At 41.5% G+C, this 21,315-nt stretch overlaps 1 protein-coding gene across 2 annotated transcripts in view; it reads left to right on the top strand.

The window, feature by feature from the left end:
• The first annotated feature begins 3,791 nt into the window (after positions 1 to 3,791).
• Positions 3,792 to 21,315, top strand: part of UVRAG (UV radiation resistance associated) — a 297,199-nt gene continuing 279,675 nt past the window's right edge. Inside the window, exon 1 of one of the 2 annotated variants that reach the window (XM_028515809.2) lies at positions 3,792 to 4,136. In XM_028515809.2, the coding sequence (XP_028371610.1) occupies positions 4,020 to 4,136 (117 nt within the window). In that variant the 5' untranslated portion in view covers positions 3,792 to 4,019. The remainder of the gene's footprint in view (positions 4,137 to 21,315) is intronic. The other variant, XM_028515810.2, reaches the window with a different exon arrangement.

The raw sequence follows: 21,315 nt of genomic DNA, 5'->3' as shown, positions 1-21,315 counted from the left end.
CCTGACCGGCCTTCTCTTTCAGTTCCTTCGGGGCTCCATGCTCCTTCTTCAGGCTGCACCATTGGCCCCAATTGTACCTCTTGCCCTCTCACTAGTCTTTGTTGTTGTTAACACCTGCTCACCCCTCAGCATCACTGTAAAAGCCTGATGATCCCACAGACAGCTTTCTCCGGGTGATTCTGACCAAATGAGCTCCCTGGTTTAGATGTGTTTGTATTTGATGTGTGTCTTCCAGCTTGCCCATAAACTCACAAGATTGTATACTCACATTGGCACATTCATGGTCCATGACAGTGTGGAAAAACTGAAATTGAGGAAGGTGCACTGGTTTAGGGGCATGGAGCCCAAGTCTTTACCTCAGCTTTGCTACAAACTTTGTGTGACTTAGAGCGAGCTAATTTTCTCTCTTTGGGGCTATGTCCAGTGTCATCAGACATTCACTCCCTGGAGGATTCATCCATCCATTCACTGATCATATTCATTCAATCAGTCAGTCATTTCTCATTGGGGCTACTAAAGCCTGCCCTCCAGGTCAGGATGCCAGGGAACCAGAACAAAATCAAAACCAGGAATTCGTGGTGGGGTGTGCAAGACAAATATACAACACAGTATATAAAACTAGGCACATGGATACATGTACATGGATACATGTACTAACGAGAGGTCAGGCAGCTGCTGTAGGAGCCCAGAGGAGGTAGCAATTAGCTCAGATCTAGGGTGGCTTTTTTGAAAAAGTGACCTTGAAGGGTAGTGAAAGGTGAAGGAGAAATGCTGCCCAGAGACCTGCCTTTCAGGTTTGTGGGGTATGTGCAGGCTCTTTGGGGGATGGACTCTTTGTTTTACAATTTTCACCCGGCTTTCTGCAAGTCTTGCTCTTGTTTTCCTGCCCTTTCAAAGCTGCCTCTCCAGGGCTGCCTCAGGATCTTTCTAAATGACTTCTTGTTGCCCAAGATTAAGCCCAAGTTCTTTAGCCTGGTAGTAAGTTTCCTCTCACCAGGCCCTGTCTTCCTCTTCCAGCCTCTTTGCCTGTTGCTCCCCACACAACCTTCGTTTCAACCGGGTTAAAGTATACAAACGCCATGACCTGTGCCTCAGTGCCTTTGCTCATGCATTCCTTCTGCCTCGAATAGTCTTTCTCCTCTAGAAAGCCTTCTGCAGTTAGCAATTTCCTTTTCTATGCTTCTATGATACTTCATATATCATTTTAATGATTGTACTTACTGTTTTGCACTGAAATGACCCACCAACTCCTTAAAGACAGGGATTCTATAGGCATGATTTCTGTAAACATAGTGCCCGGGTGAGGTACCTGGTAAAGGTCTGATGGATGTTTGACTCCATAAGTAAGTGAGTGGAGGAAAGAGGATTCTTGAAAGAAAGGAGACAGATTTTAACTTAATTAAGTTTGAGACATCAAAAGACCAATTATCCCTATCTTGCTCTTATTTACAAGGAAGAAAAGGAAGCAAAATGGACTGGGGTAGGTTTAGCTTTTCGGCTGTGCAAACAGAATGTTTGATTTCAGTACCGGACATGGTACTATAGGTAGCTGTTGAAATACCAGCTATCTCTGAGCTAAACAGATCTAACCTCTCATTGTTTACCTATCAAACCCCTAATCATCATTCACCACATTTGTGAAGCCTACTTTGACCTTGCCCACCAGGCCCAGTGGCTTGGGTCACTTTGTTACCCTTCCCCTGTGATCCTTCTGTTACTGGATATATATTGTATTTGATCACCTTAGAATCCATGCTCCTTAAACATGGATACATTTTTCTGTAAGGGATACATAGCACTGTATAGATATTACAACAATTTAATCCTAAGTGATGAAAATATTTTTCTGTTGAAACATATAGCTTTATTATGGAATAGGTTCTAAACTAATACAAGAATTTTCAGAATGAAGTAGGACATATGGAAATGATAGGTAGCTTTTACTGAACACTATATCCAAGGCACTATGCTAAACACTTAAATGCATTACTTTGAATATTTTGCCAACAGCTGGCTATTTCAGTTCATTGCCATGTCCCTAGTGGTGAGAGTTCCAGCTCTTCTAGTGTTTGTGGTACGTGCATGGAGAAGTTTAAAAAGGGTTGTTTATGTGAGACCTGTATTTCCAGTGCCCAATAATCAATCTGCTGCAGAGTTGTACCTCATTAAAGGTTTGTGGAGGAATGGATCCTGTTCGCCCTGCTGGAATATCCTTTTCTACCTACCTGCCTGGTGAATTCTCATTGGTCCTTCAGTACCTAGTTTAAATGTCCCCTCTACTGTGAAATCTGTTTTCTCTGGCTCCTATAGGCCCTGGACTTTCCATAGACCCAGCACTCAGCAACTGCATTTCCACTCTTTGTTTACTATTGGACTTCCCTGTAATGAGGGCAGCTCCTCTGGGGAGGAGTCCAAGTCTAATTTCCCAGCACCTAGGAAAGGGCTTGACACAGGAAAGCCCTCAATGAGCATTTGGTGAACGAAGGAAATAATAAAGTTAACTAATATTCAGAGCCGACTCCAAAAAGAAGTGATTCTGGGTCTTGTCTCTATAGGCCCACTTTATAAACTTGTGCAGTGGGTTAAATGATGCCCCCCTCCCACTCTGCCCAAATGAATCCATACTCACAATGGAGGAGTGGCTGGGGGTGGAGGGGTAAAGGCAGATCAATGTCCTGTAGAACGACTCAATGCTGTTTATTATAGACACAATTGCTATAGACGCTTTCACTGTGATCAAGGAAGTCTTCATGGAAGAGGTGGCATTTGAGGTGGCCTTCACTTCAAAAACGAAAACATCTAGATTATCCGTCGGCCACTGGGAATCCAGAGGTGAACCACAAGGTCCTTCTTCTTGAGGAATTCAGTATATGTGTGTGTGTGGGTCTACACGTGTGTATTGCACACGTTGAGAGACAATGCAATAGAATGAGGAATATGCTAGAGGCAAGGTTCCTAATCAGGATGCCAGAATGAATCAGAGAAGCATTTTGGAAGAAGGGATCCCAGCACCAGATGAGATTTGATGGGTAAGCATTAGTAGAAAAGTCGCAAAGACTTTCTAGGGACAGCATAAGCAACCCCCTGGTAGAGAAGAAACAGAGCCCTGGGTGAGTAGCACACCCCGTAGGTCAGCAAGTAGTGAATGGCGTGTGAGGAGGGGATGGACCTGTGGGTTAGAATTGGTCATGAAAGAACTGGTGGGACTGCCTGACAAGTTTTGAGTCTTACTGCATCCTGCTTAGTGCCTTTCAGCCAAACCACGAAGTATTTCCTTTCCATTCCCGCACGCTGACCGCAGCATTTCAGGAAAAGAGTGTTTAGTGAGCCTGCGACTAACTGCAGACTGGTCATCGCGATCCAGCTGGCACCGAGGGTCCCAGCCCTCTCCACCGGTTACTATGGGAACTAGGTTAGGGCGGAAGCAGCTCCGAGGACTGTCTCTCACGAATCAGGTGACTCGCTTGCCTCCTGCACGTGACAGAGAAGCCTGGGTGCACTCACTACCTAATCAGACCCCGCCCTTATTTCCCTTTCCTGACAACTGACAGCGACCTAGAGCAATGGCCTTTGCGGCTCCCCAGGAGACCCCGCCCTATGACAGTGAAAAAACCAATTAGGTTTGGAAAAAGAAAGCAACGCCCCAGGTTTACCCCTGTTTGACAGACGCAATTTAGGCCATCCTAGGGTTCCTCCGCCCCATTCCATTCGGCCAGAGACAGACAGACCTTCTGCCGAATAGCGCATCTCCTCTCTGTGGTTGGGTCCCGCCCCTGTGGGAGCTGAACCAATGAGCAAGCCAGGTCTCGGCGGGTGGCGGGGGGGGGGGGTTGCACTGCGGTAATATGGCTCTTCCTTAGCCCGCGGTGGCGGCGGCGGCGCCTGGAGGTGGGGTAGAGCAGTTGTGCCCCTCGGGTGGCGGCTTCTTGGGCTGCAGGGGTTTTGCGGGTTGTGGCTGAGCAATAGTTGCGGATGCCGGAGGAGCATTGGCCCTGCCGCTTGGCGGCCCCTGGGTCAAGATGAGCGCCTTGGTGTCGATCGGGGGCCCCGTTCCCCCGCCGCCCCCAGGCCCGGCCGCCGCGCTGCCTCCAGGTTCTGCAGCGCGGGCCCTGCATGTGGAGCTGCCGTCTCAGCAGGTAACCCCACGGGCTCGCGGCGCTCGGGAGGGGCTGGGAGGAAGCCCGTGAGGGAATCCCGTGGGCGGCGAGCTGCCCCGTGCTAGCGGGAGACCCAGAGAAGTGGCCGGGAGAACTCGGAGGACTGACGAGGGCGGTCCGCAGGTCTTGTAAGGGAAAGGATCCAGTGATGGCCGAACCTCTGGGAGATCCCGTAGTCCTAAGAGAAATCCCATTTCTGGAGTTGGACTGTGAAGAGACCCAGTGAAACTCCCTGGGGGCCCGGCCTGATGCTGCCTCTCCCCACGGTTAGGCAGCTGGGGATTCCCTTTCGGAGACCCTCCTCCTTATCCCTCTTCCGTAGAGACCGGGGGAAGCTCAGATGCCCTACGAGAGGCAGGGACAGTGCTTTTTCCTTCTCAGCCCACTTACTGAGAATCTGTTTGCTACTTTTCCTACTGGAGAAGCAAGGAGTCTTTAAGATTTCTAGCTTTTACTTTTGATCTCTCCTAGTTATGAACTGCGACTTTCAGCTTCTCAAGAGAAATTCTGTGGGACTTTGGGTTTTCCTTCCTATTCTCTGACCCTCAAGGAACGCATTTTGGTAATTTAAGGGGCTCTTTCCTACCGCATTTCTTCAAATGAGTATATGCGGAAGGAGTATTTGATGTATATGTATATCCATGTCCCCATCCTTTTGCGAGAGCCCGATGACTTCTTGGACCCACGTTGTAGGGGGCATAATAAAGAGCACTGAGTTTGGGGATGTGAAAAAATCCTCGGTATCACACACGTATCCGTAGAGTACTTCTTCCCTTCTTCTTTCCCTTGCCCTACTTCTATCCCTCAAGAGGAGACTTTGCAGGAATATTAGCACTAAAGAGACTTAAAGAAAGAACCTTTCATCCTGTCCATTCCTCACAACTCTTATGAGATAGCTATTTTTATCAACCCCATCTTGTACTTCGGGAAACTGAGGCTTAAAGATGCAAAATAACTAACTCAAAGCCTTGCGGTTATTCAGTGATGGGGCTGGGTTTCAGAGTCCAGCGTCTGACTCTGTAGCCCATGCTCCTGGCTGTATACTTGAGATTTGAGCAGCTACCTTCACACAGGACAGAGCATGTTCCTTCATACCCTTTCTCCAGCTTTGGATTTGTCAGAGTACCGGGGAGAAGGGAAAGTTTCATAAAGAGGAAAGCAGACGTTCTGGGCAGAGCGTAGGTGGGAAGTGGGGTGGATTTAATGCGGTAAAGTGTGTGTGGGGTATTGCTAAAGGGAAGAGGGGACTGGAGGTAATAGTTACAGTGGTGGCCAATGAGCTCAATTGTTTGCAGAAGCAAGGTGTTTGTGTGTGAGTCTGAGAAGAGGATTTAAAAGACTGGGATAGTAGTGTGTACTCTGGTTTTGTGGTGCTGTGGGAAACGAATTTGTGGAGAATATTAGGAGGTTGTGGGAGTGAGGTTTGACTTGTATTTGTGAGGTGCTGGTAAAGAGTAAAAGTCCTGGGGAGAGGGGAGCCTGATCTCTGAAATGAGCATGAATGTGAATTATTATTTTGTGTGTGTATGGGGGAGGTGGATTGTGAGAGTGGACACTGGGAGAGGCAATGATGGGTACTATTATAAGCAGCCTAGAGAAATCCTTAGGAATTGAGGGCCTGGAGGGGGTTTGTTTGGGTGAGCTTTGAGGAAATATGGGACTAGGAAAGAAGAAAGCATCATTTGTTTCATAGAGCCTGTTCTCCGATGACAGTTAACAGCTGAACATTGGAGGAAATAATCCAAACATACTGTCCATGGAATAAATTCAACTGCACTTCAAAGTGTTTGTCACATTTTGGGATTTGGGATGAGCGATCTGTAATGAGTTAAGTGCACAGTGAATGCTGCCCGAGTGCTGAGTTTGGTATTTACAGCTTTCTGGGGGTGTCATCCTTGAATTCTTGGAAGGCAGCCTGTAGTGTAACAAAACACTTTCACTTTTGCAGTTGATGCTAATTTAGCTTTCTGGTCTAAATGCTCAACTTTTTAGGATATATATATATATATATATATATATACATAAAACATTAAAAATATTTTTGTTAGTTATCTTTATATAGTAAACTGCACTGATTATTGGTACACAGCCTGATGAATTGTCACAAAGTGAACACAATTATATAATTACTACCTAGATTAAGAAATACATCCCAGAAATCCCTCTATGTTGTCTCCTATTCCTCCCTCTCCTTTTTCTCTGAAGGAATCACTTTTGGTTTCAAACACAAGAGATGAATTTTTACCTGCTCTTGAACTGTATACAAATGGAATCATGCAAAACACATGACTGTGACTGGTTTCTTTTGCTCAGTATTGTTTGTGAGAGTCATAGGGTATGTGTGTGTATGAAACTTTTATTAACATTAATTTATCTTTTTTTTTTTTTGCCTATGGCTTTTGCAAAATTTCACAGGTTTAGATAAATTGGAAATCCAGTTCATTTTCTTTCAAATAACACTTTTTAAAAACCATGTCACTTTAATAAGTGCTATTTAATGTGGTGTCAATATTTCTAAACAAGCAAACTATTGATTTAGGATTTCTGTGTGTGGGGGGCTCTGCCCACAGGCCCCCCCCCCCCCCCCCCCCCCAACCTCCATGGGTGAGAATAAGTCTATCAAGACAGGATCTGTTCAGGGAGGAAAGGTGGCTGACCTCTCAAAGGAGAAGGGCCAGGAGCCTGTTCCTCAATGGGGCTTTTATTGGGTTCAACTTCCACAGGAATATAGGGCCTATCTGTAAAGCTCATCAATCATTGCCAGGCAGTAAGGATCAAACAATAGATAACGATCAGAGAACTAGGAGGGATTATTTAGAGTGGGGGTCAGATAGCTGAAGGGCTGTAAAATTTTGGGGAACAAACTCATTTCTTGCTTGGACCCTTATTATTTAAATTGAGGGTATTAGCAAAGTAGGTTTCATAGGATTTTATGCATTCTTTCTTATGCCTGATCCCCCAGGGAACCTTCCCTTTCCAGCACAGGGTCACATCCACCTCCAGCATTGTTTCAGGCTTAAATCAGGCAGGGGAAGTAAGGCAACCAAGAGATTAGGAGACTTCTTGCAGACAAAATGAGGACTCGGGCTATGTCAAAGCTGAAGGGCGAGTGTCCATCACCCCCTTTTTCTATAGCCTCCCCAAGTCCTTCCCTGAGGGCCCCTTCACAACCATGCCTGTCTTAGGTCATCCCTCCCTTGAGGAGTCTTACCTATCATTGGCTAACTAGTCATCCCCCTGGGGCCAAGCAGGGTGAAGTAAAAGCAGGCAGAGGTGACACCTCTACAAGGAAGATAAGCTTTGTCTCTTTAGTGGTTTATAGTCCCAAGGTCTTTTTACTTAGCCTTTACCATGAGGGATTACAGCTTCTGAAACCAGGCCGGGCAGTTCCCAACAGATTTCTACTAAAGGTGACTATCTCACAGCATAGATTAAGTGGTTTCCTAGCCTACTGCTAAGGGAGGGTTTTTCCACTTTGGCACTGTTGGCATTTTGGTGGGTAGATGGATGGGGCTAAAAATCTTACAGCTCCGTCCATGGCTTCTATCCACAATATGCCAGGTAGCACCTGCCCAGTCCTCGTAATCAAAAATGTATTCAGAGGTTGCCAGATGTTCCTTAAGGGGCAAAATTACTTTCTTCTAAGATAGAGAGTATCCCTGTGATTACTACTTATTTATTTCAGTCTTCTAAAAATCCCATTGATTCTAATGGCTGTAATGTTTAAAATAGTAATTTATAATAGATTAGTTCCAGAAGTATTGGACCACCCCCATCTGCCTCCAGAAAAAGATTTATTTTGTTTTTGCTTATAGAAAGTTCACAAAACTATGTATATAACCTAACTTATTTCTGTCTAATTTTAATCTACTTGTCTTTAAAAAATCAGTTAAGGCTGCATGCATGCCTCCTGAACTTTTATTACATGTATGGGTACTAACTACAGTCCATAATAGCTATTTGACTCTGTCAAATGGAACTACTACTTAGTCTTGGCCTCCTACTGCTGCTGTATGGTCTCACTTTAACTGTAACTTCAGTATGAACTAGTCACACATTTTGAAGACTTGTTTTTGCTCTGTAATTTTTGGTTGAGGTTTGTAATTACATAGTGGCTATGAGTTCATCTGAAGAATAACTTCCTTCACACCCTTAGATGTAAGAGTCTTGAAATAAAAAGTGTACTTTGTGATAGTGACATTTAATTTTCCTTCAAAGTTTAATTGAGAGCATTTCCTCCCACAGAATTCATCACTTGAGTATAATTTAACTGTGTTTCTCAGATATTCAGAGTGGGTGTGGTGGGGGACTTTTTAGTGGTTGTTCAGCCACCTTTTTTGGGGAATGTCACATACTTATTTACGATTTGGTAAAAGCTGTGGACTCTACACTTACATACATAAACACAGTTTTGTGGCAGGTTCGGTTTCCTCGAAGTATAAATAGGAGAACTCAGATTAAGTTGCCCTAACCCAGTTTAATCCTTTTCTTTCAAATTTAAAAAATTTTGCAATTTGATATTGTGCTTCTTAGTTGTCCACATCTGCATGCATACACCTACCACATTTTGCATAATTATGTTTGGTTATGTTTAACTAACCTGCCATTGGTAGATGTTTAGACTTGGTCCAGTTTTTCTGTATTACTTTGTTGCAATGAGGATTTGTATATCATTTCTGTGGGATAAACTTTGAGTAGTGAAATAATTCAGTTAAAGGAGGTGTATGTATTATTGCTATTTTATTATTATATAATTACTTTAGCTTTAGAAAATGTTAGCAAAGTGTTTACCAAAAAGGACATGCCTATTACATTGCTACCAAATTATGACAGGACCCGTATCTCCACTTTTTGTCACATTTGGGGATCCTAAGTTTTCTCAGTGTTCTTCAATCTGATTTTATGTATACAACTTTTCTATATATATTTGACCTACATATTCATATACATGCACATACAGGGATGGGCAAATGTAAGTTTACAGTTGTGTAGAAAATAATACAGTAATTAGCCCTGGCTGGTGTAGCTCAGTGGATTGAGGACAGGCCTGTGAACCAAAGGGTCGCTGATTTGCTGATTCGATCCACAGTCAGGGCACATGCCGGGGTTTTGGGCCAGGTCCCCCATAGAGGGTATGCATGAGGCAACCACACATTGATGTTTCTCTCCCTCTCTTTCTCCCTCCCTTCCTCTCTCTAAAAATAAATAAATAAAATCTTTAAAAAAAGAAAATAATACAGTAGTTAATAAATAATAATATAAAAATAAGCTTTTGTGTATTCACAAATGTAAATATACTTTTACCCACCCTTTTATTGTTTTTTAAATGAGCATTTCTTTAATTACTAGTTATACTTTAATACTTTTATTTTTGTATAGCAAATGCTATGTTAATTACATGATCTAATCCTTATAGAACCCTGTGAGTTTTAGTATCTTTACACAAATTTGTGCAGTATTTATTCCTTTTATGAATTGCTTGTTTATATCTTTGGTATTGATTTTTCTGATGGCTTACTTATGTTTTTCATTGATTGAAGAGCATTTCTTCTTGTTCTTTTTTTGGAAGGGAGTGGGGTATATTTGTGCTATGAGCCTTTATCTTCCTTGAGTTTTTTTGGAAATAAGTATCTTTATTGTTATTATTATCTTCTTTGTCTGTTGTTTCTCCTGCACCTACTTTGATAACTTTAACCTACTACCCCACCCATTCTTTGGGAAATTGCTTTCCCTTCTCCATGTGTTTTTTTTTTTTTTAATTGAGATATAATTGACATTAATTTCAGGTATACAATGTAATGATTTGACGTTTTGTGGAAGTTTTAAATAGACTTTATTTTTTAGAACACTTTTAGGTTTTTGGAAAAATTGTGCAGAAAGATCCCATACATCCTACACCCAGTTTCCTTGATTTTTAATATTTTTCATTGGTATGGTACATTTTTTACAATTGATAAACCAATATTACTATATTATTATTATTCAGATTTTCTTAATTTAAATAATGTTGATAATGCATATAACACAAACTTTGCTATTTTAATTATTTGAAGCGTACAAGTCAGTGACATTAAGTACATTCTCAATGTTGTGCAACCATCACCACGCGCCGCTTTCAGAATTTTTCATCATTCCAAACAGAAACTGGACCCATTAAATGACTCCCCATTCTCCTCTCCCTTCAGTCCCTGGTAAATTCTGTTTTCTGTCTCTGAATTTACTTGTTCCGGATACTTCACATAAGCAGAATCATACAATATTTGTTTTTTGTGTCTGGCTTATTTTATTCAGTATAGTGTTTTCTTTTTTTTTTCTTTTTTTTTTTTTTTTTTTGTTTTTTAATATATTTTATTGATTATGCTATTACAGTTGTCCCATTTCCCCCCTTCTCTCCCCTCCACCCTGTACCCCCCTCCCACCCACATTTCCCCCTTTAGTTCATGTCCATGTGTCATACTTATGAGTTCTTTAGTTTCTACATTTCCCATACTATTCTTGCCCTCCCCCTATCTATTTTCAACCTACATTCTATGCTGCTTATTCTCTATACCTTTTCCCCCTCTCTCCTCCCACCCCCCTGCTGCTAACCCTCCATGTGCCCTCCATTTCTGTGGTTCTGTTCCTGTTCTAATTGTTTACTTAGTTTCTTTTGGTTTTGCTTTAGGTGTGGTTGTTAATATTTGTGAGTTTGCTGTCCTTTTACTATACATGTTTTTTCTTTATCTTCTTTTCTTAGATAAGTCCCTTTAGCATTTCATAAAATAAGGGCTTGGTGATGATGAACTCCTTTAACTTGACCTTATCTGAGAAGCACTTTATCTGCCCTTCCATTCTAAATGAAAGCTTTGCTGGATAGAGCAATCTGGGTTGTAGGTCCTTGTCTTTCATGACTTGGAATATTTCTTTCCAGCCCCTTCTTGCCTGTAAGGTCTCTTTGGAGAAATCAGCTGACAGTCTGATGGGAACTCCTTTGTAGGTGACTGTCCCCTTACCTCTTGCTGCTTCTAGGATTGTCTCCTTCGTTTTTACCTTGGCTAATGTAATTATGATGTGCCTTGGTGTGTTTCTTCTTGGGTCCAACTTCTTTGGGGCTCTCTGAGCTTCTTGGATTTCTTGGAAGACTGTTCCCTTTGCCAGATTGGGGAAGTTCTCCTTTATTATTTGTTCAAATACGTGCTCAATCTGTTGCTTTTCCCCTTCCGATTCTGGTACCCCTATAATTCGGATATTGGAACGTTTAAAGGTGTCTTGGATGCTCTTAATCTTTTCCTCAATTTTTTGAATTCTTATTTCATCATGCTTTCCTGCTTGGTTGATTCTATCTTCCTTCTGGTCCACTGTATTGTTTTGAGACTCATATTCCTTCCTTTCACTATTGGCTCTCCTCCACGTGTCTTCCTGCATCTGTTTTATGGTAATCTGCATTCTTTCATCTAAATTTCGTCCAAAATCAACCAGTTCCGTGAGCTTTCTGATCACCAGTGTTTTGAACTGCGCATCTGATAGATTGGCTAGTTCTTGGTCGCTCAAAAGGATGAGTCCTGGGGGACTGATCTGCTCTGTTGAAAACATAGTTTTTTGTTTTTTGTTTTTTGTTTTTTCCCCCTGTCTCTCCTTTTTTTTTTTTTTTCCGGTCTGGTTGCTCTTGTTACGGTGGGGGGCAGAGCCTTAGGTGCTCACCGGGGCTGGGCACCCCAGTCGCTAGATTGTGACGTTCAGTATAGTGTTTTCAATGTTCATTCATGTTATAGCATGTATCAGAATTTCATTTCTTTTGCAGTAATAGTTTGGTTTGTACATATGCTACATTCTGTTTAAACATTTGTCTGTTGATGGATTTTTAGTGTTTGCCTAAGGAACTTGTTCTGAAATACATATAATGTATTTTTTATCTCCTTAGCCCCCTCTTGTTTGTGAAAACTCCTCACACTGTCTTTGTTTTTCATGACTTTGCCAGTTTTGAGCACTAGTCAAGTATTTTGTAGAATACCCCCTTTATTGGAATTAGTCTTTGTTTTCCTTCAAAATCAGACTGGAGTTATGGGTTTTTGGGAGGAAGGCCAGAGAGGTAAAGTGCTGTTTTCATCATATCGTTCATGTCAATTTGTACATACTATTAACATGACTTATCACTGTTGATATTAATCATCTTCATCCCTGGCTGAAATGGTGTTTGTAAGGCTTCTCTGTTTTACGGTTACTCTCTCCTGATCACCTGTCCACATTGTCCTCTTTGGAAGTGTCAATCGAAGGTCGTAGGTGCCAGTTCAATGCCAATAGGAATTCCCAGTTTGGGGTGCAGTGAAGAAGGAAAGTTGATTTAATGCAAAGCAGTTCAATCATGATACAGCTTGGCTGTGAAAACAGCACAGCTTTGAGGCAGCCCTAGGGTGAAGTGGCCCTGGGCCAGGAGGACCTGGGTCCAGACTCCTCTCAGGCTAGACAGCTGTGTTCTTTGCTGGTCTGTTCTGCCTTGCACTGGTCTCTTTTGCTCTGCCCTGGCCTTTCTGCCATCTTATGGTGTCTGTCTTATGGTGTCTAATGGTATGGTATGGTGTGGTATGATCTGCTCCAGTGAAAGACATCTTAGGTGTTTCAGCTCTAACCCAGCCTGAGAAATGGCAGTCTGCTGGAAAGGCAAAGTGTACTCCTAAGTGCTTTGGGGCAGCTGGCTTATATAGACAGAAATCCCCACTCCTGGTCTGTGATTGGTCTGGCCTCATGCAAATGAGGACTGAAAATTCTTACAATTTGATTGGTCCAAAAGGCACTGTCCTGATTGGTTGGTGAAGCAGCTGATGGGGGAAAATATAGCTGTGTAGTTCTGATTGGATGGAGAAAGCCTTGGTCCTACTGGTTGATGTAGGATTCCAGAACCTCCTTTATAAGGGCAGGTTCAGATGGCAGAAGCATCAGAAACACAGTGGGGGCAGGCAGTTCAGTACAGAGGCAGATAGTTCAGTGAAGGCTTATCCTTGAAGTACAGTTTGCTTGAGAGGCCCCTGTGTAGAAATGGCTGGGCTCTGTTTTTTATTTTTATTTCAGCCCAGTTAGCCACCTGGAGCCCTTCTTAGCAGGTATCTTCTTTTTCATGGTCACAGAGAAGGAAGTCACTATGTGCAGTGGGAAGTTATGCTCCCCTCCTTGAGGGCAGAGTATATACATAAATTACTTGGCATTCTTCTGCATGGGAAATTTGTATCAGTAGCCACTTCCTTTTACAGATGAGAGATCTAAGGTCTAGGTACTTTTCTTAGAGTCACACAGTGCCAACCTTGGGATGTGCTCTAGGTCTTTGATAGCCAGTTGCTGTAGGCACCCACTCTTTGCAGGGGTGTGGCGAGCAACAAGGTTTGGGACCGTCATGCTTTATATTTTATTTCTTATAGCACTGTGCTGATTGTGTAGTAGGAATTCAGTATATTTTTATTATTTTGTTTTATTTTTATATGGATCATTCCTTTGAATAACTTGACAGCCTAAGGAGGAAAAAAAATGGAATGAAACATACGAGAAAAAAGATAGAAGCACAAAAACTTTATAAAGCTTAATTTAGTTGTACATGATATATATTTTCAGCTTACATATTTATGTTTATCAGAGATCTTACTTTTGTCCATCTAATATAATCATCTTTTTCGGTTTTGCTTTGTTTTTAAAAGACCCGTTTTGTTGCTAAGGCCACCGAAGGTGGAGGGGAAACCATTGTATTGGGAACGTATATCCCATGCAGCTCAGTGGCATGCTGTGCACATTAATTCCTTCATAAATATTTATTGAGCCCCTTCCTTGTGACTGAAATAAAAAAATAATTTGTAGTTGTGTATCTATAACACAAAATGATGGCAATTTTTGAACTGCTTTGAATCTTGTAAACAAAATTATATGTGGAACCTTCAGAAACTCAAAGAAAACATCAGCATCCTAAAATTACTGTTTTTATGTGACAAGAAGCCATCAAGAATTTAAGTTTTTTTGTGTGTGTTTTTCCTGTGAAAAAGTTTATTTTCCTTTGGAAGGAAAAACTTTGTTCTTATTTAGTATTTACTTCACAGGGTTACAGTTCTTAACTTTGTGGCAGAAAATTCAGAAGTGAAACTGACTGGAAATAGAGCAGGAGCAGAATTGAAAGTGTATGGTAAAATGAAGAATTGGGTCTTTATAGTTTCCAAATGTGTACTTTGATAATATGTGTATATTTACTTGTCAGACATATTACTGCTGGGGGGAGGGGAGTTGGCAGAAAGAAATATTTGTCATTTTTAATGTACTCATATTTGTGCAGCTACTAACTAGGGGTGTTTTAGGAAAATTAAAGACATTATGTTAAGAGGGGACATTTTAGCTTTTATACCTACTTTACTTTTGGTTTAATGACATCAGTCATGTTGTGAGCAGAGTTACATCTTTTTAGTGCCTTGTATTTTAGCAGCTGCATCCTTAGATTATTCAGGCAGAGGAGCACATGGAGATTGGAAAACTTGACATTGGAACTTTTTAAAAACATAATTTATAGTATATCTTCTTGGTTCAGTATTATATAACCTTGTTTTCCACCTTTAGGATGGAAACATGAATTTTGAATTGTTGCATTTTATAGGTACAGAATCCAAAGCCCTCAGGTGAAACTCCTTCCCTGGCCATAGCCTTGGTCCACCTGTTTATTCGGGCCCTCAAGGAGTTAATGAAGAGTATTCCTTTAACGGATCTGATCTGGGTGAACTGCTGCTCCTGTTTGCAGCAGAGACCTGATCAGACCCAGGGTCTCTCTTGAGCGGTTCCACTGTGCTTGGCTGGGTATTTTGAGAACTTGTTTCTTAAAGTTATCTTTGTGCTTTGACGCATATGCCCACAGCTTCGGGAATTTTAAGCTAGAAGTAAAATGGGAGGAAGGCTGCATTTTAAACTTCTCTTTGCAGGCAGAACACTTGGACTCCCCTCCAGCCCTCCCCTTTTCTGCCCCTCCCCCATCACTCTTTTAACGTGGTAAATTGGAGTGAAACTTTGGAATGTCCCTCTGTAGTTTACGTGATCAGTCTTCCTGTTTTGTTCCTGGGTACTTAACCATGCCTACCCGGTTTTGAATATTCCATTTAAGAAGTCCCGTTTCTTCAACTCTTTACATTTGTGAAACAGAAATTTAAATCACCATCTGGTGATTGTGGGTTTTTTGATGTCAGGAATTTTATTCTGTGTAATATTTGATGCTGATTGCCATTGACTTCATTTACTGTGATGTTGTTAGTCATTGAAAACTCCAGTTGAGTGTATTTGTTGGTGAAGAATCTGGGATGGATAGTGCCAAAGCTAAAAGCATTGGCACCCAGCACTCGGAGTCTTGGTCTGTTTCTTTGTCCATTGCAATACCTGGCATTTCTTCCCACCATGGTTTGTAGAATGTTGTAAAAGATGCAGTCAGACTTTTTTTTGAAAATAATGAGGAAAATCAGAAGGTTGAAACTGGCAGCTATCTTTGGCTTTTGTCGGCAGAGTCCTGAGTAAGAAAAAAGATACAAAGGAGTAAAAATGGAAGTCAGACCTTTGTGCTCCATTATTTCCAGGAAAAATTTGGTGTTCTTTAATATGACTTTCATTTTTTGACCTATAATTAATATGTCTGTGTTAGCTTAAAACAAATTTTGAGTCCAGAAGTAGAAGAAACTGATGGAGTCAACATAATAAACTCACCAGGTATCTGTGAAGTACCTTCTTTGAATTATGTAAGGCCCAGGATTAGAAACTGTATGTCTTGTTTCCTCCAACCTGCTTATGTCTTTCAGAGGTTATGAATTATTTCCTGTCACAATTGCAGTCACTTTTTTGTGTAATACAGGAAAACTGACCTTTTTAAAATACAAAATGAAAATAACTTTAACATTAAGAAAAAAAATTTTTTTAAACTCTGTCTACTTTAATGAATAGAGTGTCGTTGAGAAAATTGGTACTGCTGTTAGAAGTCTCAAGTTCATGTGCCCAATGTTTTGAAAGGCTTAGAATTTGGAATAAGGAAAGGTTTATTAATTGAGAAGGCACAAACTGAAAAGATGGGAGACCGAATTCTCAAACGCATCCCTGGAAAGTACAGAATTCAGGCTTCTTTCATGCCAAGGGAAGGGGAAATGGGAAATGGGAAATGGGAGGGGCAAGAGGTGATTGACCACTGCACAAGTTGGGGGTGGGGGTGGGGGTGGGGGTGGGGGTGGAGAGGGTGGGGAGCCAGCAGGGGTTGAAGGAAGATTATGCTAGTTGCAGTGAGTCTAGATATGAGGTCCCTGCAAATCTTTCATAAGCAATACGTAGTTTCCTTATCATATCAAGCCACAACTAGAATTTCTCTAATGATTAACGAGTCTGTATGCAAGGCTAAGCAGAAGCTATTAGCCTGAAGGCCTTGGGAACAAAGCAGGCTTGAATAAGATGGAGTCCAAGAGACTGGGCATTTTACTGTTCCACTGCTTTCATCCACTAAAATGTTAATGTTTAGGTATATATGAGAAACAGCAATATGAAGAAGACTCTCTCAAAGTCTTCTCCTGAAAATAGATCACAAAAGCAAGGTAGGCAGGTGGACTGCGGGGTGGGGTGCTTGTTATAAGTAGGGTATTTTACAGGACTATACTCATTACAGGATAGAATTGGTCACATTATAGAATTGTATATATAGCCCTGGCTGGTGTGGCTCAGTGGATTGAGAGCTGGCCTGTGAACCAAACATTCGCCAGTTCCATTCCCAGTCTAGGGCACATAACCTGGGTTGCAGGCCAGGTCCCCAGTAGAGGGCATGCGAGAGGCAACCACACATTGATGTTTCTTTCCCTTTCTTTCTCCCTTACTTCCCCTCTCTAAAAATAAAATAAAAAAAATTTAAAAGAAAAGATATAAAAATTAGATTATAAAAAAAGAATAAAAATTAAAAATATACCTTGTATATCATAGGTATTTCAGGTTCATTTTAATAAATTGACTTGATGCAATTTATTCTATGTGGAAGGTATTTAAGACATACATAAAAATGTAGAACAGATGTCCAGGTGCTCTGGAGTGACTGTTTTACTTTGGATATTTATATCTTTCTATAAAAAGCCAACAGGCTAATTACTAGATGGGACAATAAAATTGCAGAATTTCTTAATTGCACATTAGTTGCATTTTTGATATTAAATGAACTCAGCTATCTGAAGATCATCTTGGTGTGGCATAGTGGATGGGCAGAATGGTCAGGAATTTGTCTCCAAAAGTGGAGATTATGAAGCTGAGTAACGAGGACGGATTAGGCGTTTGTGTACTTAATTGTATGCATTCGTTTTACTCCAGCTTTGTGGTTACTATTTGCTGCCAGGTTTTCCTTCAGACAAAATTGATGTTTCATTGCCACACACCGTTACAGAAATATCATTTAAAAATTATTCATGAACAAATTTCCACTTTTACCTTTTTATCTTTTGCTAAAATACTTTTGCTTTATTTTTTGCCTTGTATCTTTTTAAAATTATATTTTATTGTTTATGCTATTACAATTGTCCCAATTTCCCCCCCTTTGTTCCTTTCCACCCAGCCTGCAACTCCATCAGACAGTCCCCACATTGTTGTCCATGTCCATGGGTTCCGTGTATATGTACTTTGGCTACTCTATTCCCTATGCTGTACTTTACATCCCCATGGCTATTCTGTAACTCCCTATTTGTACTTCTTAATCCCTTCACCTTTTTTACCCATCCCCTAACCACCCTCCCATCTGGCAACCATCAAAACGTTTTCTGTATCTGTGATTCTGTTTCTGTTCTGCTTGTTTGTTATTTTTTGTATTTTAGATTCAATTATTGTGGATAGGTTTCTATTACCATTTTATTGTTCAGAATTTTGATCTTAAAGAAGACCCTTTAACATTTTATATAATACTGGTTTGGTGGTGATGAACTCCTTTAGCTTTTTCTTTATCTGCCCTTTGATTCTAAATGACAGCTTTGCTGGGTAGAGTAATCTAGGTTGTATAGGTCCTTGCTTTTCATTACTTTGAATATTTCTTGCCAATCTCTTCTAGCCTGCAAATTATCTGTTGAGAAATCAGCCCCCAGTCTTAGGGGAACTTCCTTGTGGGTAACTAACTGCTTTTCTCTTGCTGCTTTTAAGATTCTCTTTTTGTATTTAACCTTTAGCATTTTAATTGTGATGTGTATTGGTATGGATTTCTTTGGGTCCATCTTGTTTGGGACTCTGTGCTTCCTGGACTTGTATGTCTGTTTCTTTCACCAAGTTAGGGAAGTTTTCTTTCATTATTTTTTCAAATAGGTTTGCAATTTCTTGCTCTTTCTCTTTTAGTTCAGGTACTTCTATGATATGAATGCTGGTGTACTTGAAGTTGTCCCAGAGGCTACTTTCACTATCCTCATTTTTTTAGATCTTTTTTCTCCTTTTGTTCTGATGGGTTGTTTTTTTAGCTTCCTTATGTCCCAAATGATTGATTTGATTCCCAGCTTCATCCACTCTACTGTTTTCCTGTAAGCTGTTCTTTATTTCAGTTAGTGTATCTATTGTTTCTGACAGGTTCGTTTTGATGCTGTTGAGGTCCTCACTAAGTTCTTTGATCATCCTTAGAGCCAGTGTTTTGAACTCTGTATCTGATGGGTGGCTTATCTCCATTTTGTTTAGTTCTTTTTCTGATATTTTGATCTGTTCTTTCATTTGGGCCATGTTTCTTTATCTCCTCATTTTGGCAGTCTCCCTGTGTTGGTTTCTATGTACCAGGTAGAGCTACCATGTCTCCCAGGCTTGATAGAGTGTCTTAACATAGTGGGTGTCCTGTAGAGTCCAGTGGCACAGCTGCCTGTATTACCCCAGCTGGGTACTCCAGGTGAGCCCACTGTGTGGGGTGTGTACACTCTCCTCTTGTAGCTGAACCTTGATTGCTGTTGGCATGTCCAAGGTCATCCAGTGCCTGTGTCTGTCCAGGGTCACACTGCATTAGCTACAAAGTGATCTGCAGGTGGCTGTTACTTGTACTGGGCTTAGAGGTGCCTAGACAAGGTCAAGCTGTGAATTGTGGTCGGCTGCTGCCTGGGGTCACTTAGTGAGAGGTACGGGGCTCCCTGAACCAGGTGCTGCTTATTTGAGAGAATTTAGGAAAATCGGAAGCATGGGCCAAGACAAACCATTCATATTGAAAAGCAACTGGAAACAGCTTGGGTGGGCCTGAAAGTTGGGTGTGGCAGGGCCTCAGGGGATCATGGGGCAAACAGTGTGAACCAGGTTGATGGAGACTCAGATAGGGCACTGTCTGCTGGCTCTTTTGGGAGTGGGCTCAGAAAAGGAACACTGGCCTCTGCCAGAACTTCTGTCTGGTAGAAAGCTGCCTTCCAGCTCTTGCCTGATGCTGGACAATTCACTTCCTCCCCGTATGTCTCTGATACCTTTTAACTTGTGGCCCTGGTGCTGGAGCTCAGTCAGTGAGTCCCAGTAAATCTGTGCTTGGGCCTGTTAAGAGGAAGTGCCTGGGATTCCAACAGTTTTTATCTCCCATAGCCTCAATCTCTGCTGGTTTTTACAGCCAGAAGTTAGCAGGATTTATCTTCCTTGCACTGGAACCCTGGGCTGGGGGTTCTGGTGTGGGGCTGGAACCTCTCCTGAGATATCCCACCCAAATTTTTGTCCACAACACGTGGGTGTGGGACCAACCTATTCTGCTTCTCCACCCCTCCTACCACTCCTGACATGGTCCTTCTTTAATTCCAGTTGTAGGACTTCCATTCAGCTCAATTTCTGATGGTTCTGGATGATAGTTGTTTTGTGGGTTAGTTGTAATTTGATGTGGTTTTGGGAAGAGGTGAGCTGTTTTTACCTGTGCCACCACCTCGACTGAAGTCCTGCCTTGTGTTTTTGTAGGTAATCTCTTTAAAACCGTTCTGATAGTATTTTTTGCCACAGCCATTAGAATCATCGCCCCCATGCAACAGGTGAGAAAATCAAGTCCCAGAAAGGAACATGGAGTTCATACCCAACTATTTTGGTTCTAAATTCAGAGCTTTTCCTACTGTCTTACTCTGTTTGCTTGTTGGCTTAAATATAGTTTTCCAGTTTCATCTTTGCCTCTAACTTCACAAACCTGTGTAGCTCGAGTTAGGTAGATAGATTTTGAAGCTACAGGTAAACCGACACGAAGACTGAGGAAACTTGAATGTGATCAATAATAATAGTACTGTTATTGAGCTCTCATATGTGCCAGCACTGTGTCTGAGCACTCTGCGGCTACTTCATTTACTCCTCATCACCACTTTATGAGGTAGAAGCTGTTATGAGCTCCATTCCACAGATGAGGTACCTGAAACGTGGAGTGGTTAAATACATTCCCAATTGAAGTAGCAGAGCTAGAACTCAGTGTTCGGGTAACTGGAATAAATACCTGATTTTGAACTGAAGCACCCTTTGTTTTTCAGGTTGATTTAATTGAACTCAGTTTGTACAAGGCAGTTTCTAGAACTGTTTACCCTTGTGCTGTAGTGGGCAGACCGTTGCACAGGAGTTTAGTGTTTGTGCGGTGGATGGCTTGTTTTGTCTGCTCATCTATTCCCCTTGTGTCTGAGCATCTATGAAAGTCTTCCCTTATTATTTGCTCTTAGAAACATCAACGCTTCTTGGTTCAGAAGTGGAAATGGGGCAGAGGCCAGGACTTTTACTTTTATTTAATTTATGTGGAAAGATAGTCAAAGGCATTTAGACTTCTGATTTATTGCATAGTTCCTGGCACACCATGGGTACTAAAGAAATACTGAATTACCTTGGTTTGTTAGGGTGCAGTGTAGAGGAGAAAATTACGAAGCTTTGAGAATGTTTGTGAATGCTGACAGCTTATTGGAACAGATTGGGATAAAAGATCATACTGGAAAGTGTAGTTTAGGGCCTTTCGATTTATTTAGTAAAGCTTGGTTATAAAGGGAGGACCTTATTGGATAAGGCAACATAGCTTAGTTCTAAGGCAAAGAGAAGGAAATAATGGGAAAGAAATAATGAAAGTGAAGACATCAAGATTCTGGGTTAGACTTACCAAGTTACAGTTTGCTAGTGTTGGTGGGTTTCAAACATAGATTCTGCCTGAAATCAGTAGGTTAACATTTAATGTCTTAAGGTATTGTTTGCAGAAAAGAGCGTTGATACATCCATAAGA

Source organism: Phyllostomus discolor, chromosome 6 (genome assembly GCF_004126475.2).
Source record: "Phyllostomus discolor isolate MPI-MPIP mPhyDis1 chromosome 6, mPhyDis1.pri.v3, whole genome shotgun sequence".
NCBI lineage: Eukaryota > Metazoa > Chordata > Mammalia > Chiroptera > Phyllostomidae > Phyllostomus > Phyllostomus discolor.
This window is presented reverse-complemented; position numbering and strand designations above follow the sequence as displayed.